Raw genomic sequence first — 8,225 nt, forward strand, 5'->3', positions numbered from 1 at the left:
AAATCTCATTCTCAATGGGGAAAAACAAATGTCTATATGAGGGACATTTCAGCCAGAGGACAAGATCTAATGAAAAACTGTCACCTAGTCATTTTGTACTCCTCATGTTAGTAGACGAGCATGTAGAGAAAAGGGTCACTGTTCGGTGATGGATAATTATCATAAAAAGGTAGACTGCAGAGAGAAAGGTATCTGGAACTCAGGAGATTTCACTGGAATATCTATGGGTCTGTCCATCCCTGTATCAGTAATCAGACACTCAGATCCATTGGACAGGATTATCTGGGTTACTCCATTGGGACATTATCCAAAATAATAGAAATATCCAAAATAATAGAAGCATTGGCTAAGATAAAGGAAATATAGGACTACTAGCAAAAGATGGAGACGATGAGTATTCGTTGCACGCTACTACAGTGCCAGTAGCTGCCGCTTCTTCCATTAGACTTCCTGTTATACACCCCTTTATTTTCCTCCCCACCTTCTTCTCTGCCAACATTCCTTTCTTATTTCCTTCCTTCTTTCCTTTTTTCATTCCCTCCTTCCTATGATTTCTTCTTCTCTATAGTTCTCTTCTTTTTCTCCTCCTCCTTCTTTTCCTTATTCATCTTTTTCTAGAAATTGTGGGTCTCCACCACCTTGAAAAAACAGAGATTAGTCTGAGAGGAACAAAGATGATGTATTCATTGTAGATGATATATTCAATACCTCACTTCTATGTGCTGAGTATTAGTGTCTTTTCAAATCCATCTGCTGAAGACTTAATCCCCAATGAGATGACATTTAGAGATGGGATCTTTAAGAGGTAATTATATTTGGATGAGGTTATGAGGATGAACCCCCTATAATAGGATTGATGTTCTTATAATGAGAGACAGAGACCAAAGCTCTCTCACTTTCTCTCTGCCATTTGAAGATACAACCAAAACGCAGCCATCAGCAAACCAGGAAGAGGATTCAAGCAGACACTTAAACAGCCAGCACCTTGATCTTTGACTTCCCAGCCTCCAGAACTGTGGCATATAAAATTTATTGTGTGAGCCACCCAGTCTGTGGAAGTTCATTATAGCACTCTAAACTGTCTGACACAACCATTCACATATCTTGGATCTCAGTGCGCTCAGGCCAGCTTCCAATAGCCATATGTACTTCTCTGTGTCTAAGGGTTCTCTTCATGCAACAGCAGAAAGTCATTAAGTCTATGCATGTCATACTGAGAAAAACACACAACCAATGATTCTGGAGAGTTGTCTATAAAGATTCCAGCTCCATTTCATCAAGTAGGATAGTTCTAAAGTGTATATTTTTACACTGTTTCTGATCATTTTCCATCAGGCTTAAGCTTCAGTTGCAGACAGTGATGCTAAATTCATATATATTCTTACCTGTCTCATTTCTTCAATTCTCTGCGAGTTTGCTATGCACATCCTAAAAAATGTCCACTTGGTTCTTTTTCTTGGGATAGTGTTTCTGAGGAAACAAACTATGAATTCACCTCTCTGGGTCTTAATTTCTTCTTTTCTAAAATGGGAATATTTATATTTCCTTGAAACTTTCTTCAGAATTAAAGGTAATGTATATGAAGCATTTGGTCCCTACCTAGCAACCCAGGTCAGATCCGTTCCTCACCTCTGAATGCAAACCCCCATCTCTGAATGACCAGCAGGAGGCACAACTGGTCTTGGCAGCCTGTCCAGAGCCTCCCATAGAGCTAGTCTCCAATGTTGGTGCGTGCCCCAGGCAGGAACCTTCCTAGCTCATCAGAGGTCCCTCCACTGCTCCCAGGAGGTGACCCAGAGCCTAGGTCTCCTCTTCCTCTCAGAGCCCAAATCAGGCCTCACATCCTTGAGCACCCAGGCAGCATTGTTAATATGTTGGGGACTGGAAGCACCAGCCTTCTAACTATGGCGGCTCCTAATGAATGCCCATGGTTTTGTTTTGGTTTTTTTTCTCCTCTTTCTTCTTCCTCACATTCGTCTCACCCCCCTGGAACATGCTCTTAATTCACCTCAAGTTCTTCATAGTTGGCCTCAGAAAATACAAGAGGTTGTTTAGTTTCTTGGATGGTTCATAGGTCATGTGTTACTCAAAGTCATACATGCCCATTACATAGTCTCTGAGTCTTCAACTTTGTCTTAACTTGAATTTCTTAATAGCATTTTGGTGAGCAATTTCCATAACTTTAGGGGAATACAATATATAGTCCACTTCTTATTGCAGAGAATTATTTATTTTCTTACTATATTGAGAGATATTTAGTAGAAGGAGGCTATTCAGAATTGGATTTACACAATACAGAGAAAGTCAGTTTAGATAAGAGTCTCTCTTGTGAGGACACAGTGGATGCTAACTATTTCATGAGGATGAATTGCATGTGTGACTGAACATGTGGAAACAGGAAAGGCTATGTGTTTTCTTGAGAGCTCCAAAAGGCAGCTCCCACCTGCCCTTCCATGTATATACTGCTTGCTGTGTTGTGAGAAACTGATTTTTTAACAGTTTCTGCATATATGAGGGATTGTTTCTTCCATTTATAAAGAATAAATACATTTGCATAGCTTACTAGTGTTCAGTACTAAATATTATTGCTACTTCTATTGACATGTCAATGTGTTGCCTTTGAGCAGGAACAAATGATCCAATCCTGTATCTAAGTTTATCATTATTAACTACATTAAATTACACAGTGAAATATTATCACTTTAAAATGTAGAATATAATTCATGACAGGCTGTTGTGTAGCTCAGGTCAGATAATGCATATTGTACCCAATATGTATATAAGTTCCTATATTGGGAATATTGTACAGTAAAATAAAACACAATATAGGGTGAATTATGATATAGCCTTTATTAAGAAACATATAAGTAAGATACTTGCATCTAAAGATGAAAGCAGGAGAAAGAACCACGAGCACGTTGAAAAATATATATAATTATGAAGTTTATTAATCAGTTTCAGGAACCTATGAAAAAGTTTTGGAGACTTATTTTCCTAACCTACTTAGAGGGAACAGATGATCCTGACTTCAGAAACCAAGACGAGGGATCCCTGGGTGGCGCAGCGGTTTAGCGCCTGCCTTTGGCCCAGGGCGCGATCCTGGAGACCCGGGATCGAATCCCACGTCGGGCTTCCAGTGCATGGAGCCTGCTTCTCCCTCTGCCTGTGTCTCTGCCTCTCTCTCTCTCTGTGTGACTATCATAAATAAATAAATAAATAAATAAATAAATAAATAAATAAATAAATAAATATTAAAAAAAAAAAGAAACCAAGACGATAACTTAGTATCAAGGACTTATGAAACTGACACAAGATCCACATACTTGAAAGGAAGAGAATTGGAGGAAGTCCTCTGTACAACATCAAACTGATTCACAAGCTTATAAAAACACATATGAGAAAAAAAATTTGATGGTTGCATGGTGACTTTCAGCAAAATCAAGCAAGGAAATTTGTCCTAAATGGCAAGTCAGTTAACAGGAAGGTGTGCAGATGGTGTTTCTTTGGTCACGTGATGAGCAACAGGAAGGCTAACAGCAGCTGGATCCACAGCCTTGGGCTAGGCACCCAGGCAGGCAGCAACAGGTGGGCTGGTAGCAGGTTCTCCTGCAGAAAACGGGGGTGCAGCAAGCTGGCTGGGAGCAGGGTGTGCAGCAGCAACTGGGGCGGCAGCAAGGCTGGCAGCAGCTGGACACACAGCATGTGGGCTTGCAGCAGGTGGTCCTACAGCAGGTGGTTTGACAGCACGTTGGGCGGCAGCAGCAAGGCTGGCAGCAGCTGGACCCGCAGCCACTGGACCCACAGTAGCTGGGCTGGCAGCAGCTGGACACACAGCATGTGGGCTTGCAGCACGTGGTCCTGCAGCAGGTGGTTTGACAGCACGTTGGGCGGCAGCAAGGCTGGCAGCAGCTGGACCCGCAGCCACTGGACCCACAGCAGCTGGGCTGGCAGCAGCTGGACACACAGCATGTGGGCTTGCAGCACGTGGTCCTACAGCAGGTGGTGTGACAGCAAGTTGGGCGAGAGCAGCAAGGCTGGCAGCAGCTGGACCCGCAGCCACTGGACCCACAGTAGCTGGGCTGGCAGCAGCTGGACACACAGCATGTGGGCTTGCAGCAGGTGGTCCTACAGCAGGTGGTTTGACAGCAAGTTGGGCGGTAGCAGCAAGGCTGGCAGCAGCTGGACCCACAGCAGCTGGGCTGGCAGCAACTGGACACACAGCATGTGGGCTTGCAGCAGGTGGTCCTGCAGCAGGTGGTTTGACAGCACGTTGGGCGAGAGCAGCAAGGCTGGCAGCAGCTGGACCCGCAGCCACTGGACCCAGAGCAGCTGGGCTGGCAGCAGCTGGACACACAGCATGTGGGCTTGCAGCAGGTGGTCCTGCAGCAGGTGGTCCTGCAGCAGGTGGTCCTGCAGCACGTAGGCTGGCAGCAAGAGGAGCAACACGAGTTGGTCATGGTGTCACGAATTGGAGGGTTGGCTTCAGTTCAGAGGTAAGATTCTCAGATTCTGACTGATGCCTCCTTCTGTTTTGGGGCTTTTATGCACTGAACTCCCCAATGTGGACCAATGGGCAGGACTTTCTTTTTTTGTTGTTTATGCTTTTGTTTTTGTTTTTGTTTTTTTATAGTCACTAACAATTTTCAAGGAAGAAGTTGTTCCCCTAGTGTTTTGAAGGTTCTGTAATTTAGTGTTTGATCATTACCTTAATTGAGAATACTATTTAGGAACCTTTTCCAGAAATGAGAAAATCAAGAATCATCACCAGCTACATTCTGTTATTTGGCATCATCTAATCATGTGATAGTTTTGGCTGTCTTGGCAAAGGTCAGAACAGTTGTTCCTTGTCTGCTATTCCTTTGACCATAGTGAGATTAGGAAGTGCCTTTATTTCTCCTCTGATCTTTATTATTCCCTTCCTTATTGTACCTTATTGTAACTTTGGGCTTTGTTCATTTTTCAAGTTCCTTGAGATGAAAAATTGGTTGTTTACTTGAGATTTTTCTTGTTTCATGATGTAGACATTTATCACTTTTAACTTCCCTCTAAGAACTGCTTTTGCTGCATCACATAATTTTTGGTATGTTGTATTTCCATTTCCATTTGTCTCAATGTATTTTTTTATTTCACTTTTGAATCATTCTTTGACCCATTGGTTGTTCATTGCATTGTTGTTTAATTTTCATATATTTGTGAATTTTGCAGGTTTTTTCTAATTGACTTATGGATTCATACTATTGCTGTCACAAAAGACGCCTGATATATTTTAATCTTATTAAATTTATTAAGACTTATTTTGTGACCTAACATATGATCTATTCTGGAAGTTTACCATGTGCATATGAGAAGAATGCAGATGTATTCTGTTGTTTCTGAATGGAATGTTCTGTATATGTCTCTTAATTCCCTCTATTGTAATATATTGTTTAAGACCCATGCTTGTTTTGATTTTCTGTCTAGATGATCTATACATTGGAGACAATAGAGTATTAAAAGATCTCTATTATTATTATATTGTTATATGTTGTTCTCTTTAGGTCTATCACTGTTCACTTTATATATTTAGGTGCTCCTATAATATAAACATTCTCTCAGAGAAATAACATGAACAATCCACCTCATAGTATTATTTCAATAAAAATGTATAGATAAATAAATAAAGTCAAAAGACTTGTACAATAGAATTCATACAAAATTTTGATATTCGTAATAATTTCAAAAGTCCCAAACAGCAACAACCCACTTATATATTAATGGTAGATAGACAAATATATCATTTGTATACATTGGGGAACTATAAAGAAAAGGGATGAATGAAGTGCCTGCATAAGTCTCACATTCATGATATAAAGTGAAAGTAGCCAATTCTAAAAGCATCTGAAATGAACTATTAACATACACAATGTGTGAGTCGCTAGAATACATACATACCTTTGGGAATAATAAGGATTATAATTTGAAGGGGATTAAATTAAGTTCTTTTTGTTAACCTGGTAATAGCGACATGGGGGTTCACTCGGTGATATTCTATCAGATTTGAAATTATCGATTTTAATGTATTATAATTTATAAAAAGGAGCACTATCACCAAGACTACCCCTTCAATTAAAAATAGGAGAAAACAAAACATAGTGCATACGTGAAGTAAACAAATATGTTAAAAATGAGTTAGGGTTGAGTCATGAGGTCATTGTGCTTTGCCCAAATTACCCCAGCATATCAATGAAAGATCCACATGCTGGGAAAGCCCACAATTCTGACTAAATCAAGACCACTGGTCACACAGGTTGATAATTGCTTTTCCCTGTGTGCTGTTGCAGCTTTTGCCCACCTGCTTCGGCTCTGCCTAGCCATTTGGAAGATAAGATGCCAGACATCGTTGGGCCAAGGTCCTCGATGGAATTGGGATATGCAGATGGGGTAGGGTGCTCCAAGAAGCAGATGCCATCAGGGTGTCTCCCATCAGGCTTTGTGGGGAGACTGACTTGGGCTCAGGCATGGATTCCGGTGCTCCCTGTGAACAGAGGGACCTCATGTCCCCACTCCCCCAGGGACATTTCCATCTACAGACAACCCAGAGACCAGAGCTGGGGAAGGACCACTGCTGACACTCCTCAGGCCAGCAGAAACTAGAGCACATGATCCCATGGTCCCTGAAGCAAGAACAAGGCTGCTGATGTGACCACCTTCCTTCCTTCTGAGAATGTTTCTATGAGTTATTCTCAATTAAGAAGCAAATAAGCAATTATTTCCTAAGGATTCATAACATTTCGGAACAACTTCCTCTTTTACACTTCCCTCAGTGATTATTGAAAATTATTTAAACAACAACAAGGAACGTTGTGCCCATTGGTCCAAATGTCAGGAGGTCCAGTGTATAAAAGCCCCAGAATGGAAGGAATAGGTAACAGAATCTAAAAACCACAACGCAAAACAGAAGCTCACCTTCCACCACTGACAGCATGACTGGTTCATTCTGCTCCCCTTACTGCCAGCCTACATGCTGCAGGACCACCTGCTGCAGGACCACCTGCTGCAAGCCCACATGCTGTGTGTCCAGCTGCTGCCAGCCTAGCTGCTGTGGGTCCAGTGGCTGTGGACAAGGCTGCAGTGGGTCCAGCTGCTGCGGGTCCAGCTGCTGCCAACCTTGCTGCTGCCGCCCAACTTGCTGTCAAACCACCTGCTGTAGGACCACCTGCTGCAAGCCCATATGCTGTGTGTCCAGCTGCTGCCAGCCTTGCTGCCGCTCCAGTTGCTGCTCCACACCATGCTCCCAGCCAGCTTGCTGCACCCCTGTGTACTGCAGAAGAACCTGCTACCAACCCACCTGCTGCTGCCTGCCTGGGTGCCTAGCCCAAGGCTGTGGATCCAACTGTTGTCAGCCTTGCTGCCAACCAACCTGCTGTCAGAATAATTGCTAACGGACCACTCTCTTGTTGTGGTGTTCAGCTTCAGCCAAACATTTTGCTGTTGGTTGCTTCACAAAGAAATACAATGTGCAAAAAATGTTTGCCATCACCCATTTCCAATCACTGTAATGTTTAAGACTCATTAGGCTATTCCAAAGAATGTGAAGTACCTTTATGAAATATATGTCCCTTCTCACTGAGTCTGTTCTTTCTGTCTGTAAATCATGTGCCAGCTTCCTATATAGTTATATGGATTCATCATATCTGCAATACAACACAGTGCAGATCTCACTTCCATCCCACTAAGGTGTAGAGAAAAAAATTCATGCATCATAGATAAGTATCTGACACTAATGAAAGTTTAGGATCAAGTTTTCTATTCCATTCCTCACAGTCCTTGTATCCTCTTTTCATCCTTGCATGAACCTTTCAAAGGCCTCCCTCCATGCAGTGGTGGGGGGAGGGTCTCACCTATATCTCTTAATAAACCCTGTACCATTCTGCATCCCATATGGTGTCCATGTCCTTGTTCAACATTCATGACAAAATGTATGCACAGGTCCCATACTATGTGCATTATCCATTTGGAGTCTCCTATAGTCCCCCACAAATTTGTATCTCCATTTGCAGGTGAGGAGATCCTATAATGTTATGTCACAGAGCTGACAGGGACAGAATCAGATGCCAGGCTGCATCTTCTGCCCTGGCTAAAGGGCACTCACATTCCCATCTGCAGACCAGTTAGGAAACACCCTGGGCCTGAGCTCCAGCAAGCTTCTGGGTGGAGTGTCTTCGTTGACCATGGAAATTTATTCT

General features: G+C 42.5%; 1 protein-coding gene across 1 annotated transcript; it reads right to left on the reverse strand.

Moving 5' to 3' along the window:
* Nucleotides 1-3,269: 3,269 nt before the first annotated feature.
* Nucleotides 3,270-4,499, reverse strand: LOC144285348 (uncharacterized). The gene has a single exon (XM_077850463.1). It carries the CDS (start codon nt 4,455-4,457, stop codon nt 3,531-3,533), a length of 927 nt encoding a protein of 308 aa, XP_077706589.1. The 5' UTR covers nt 4,458-4,499; the 3' UTR covers nt 3,270-3,530.
* Nucleotides 4,500-8,225: the final 3,726 nt, after the last annotated feature.

Source organism: Canis aureus, chromosome 16 (assembly GCF_053574225.1).
Source record: "Canis aureus isolate CA01 chromosome 16, VMU_Caureus_v.1.0, whole genome shotgun sequence".
Lineage (NCBI taxonomy): Eukaryota > Metazoa > Chordata > Mammalia > Carnivora > Canidae > Canis > Canis aureus.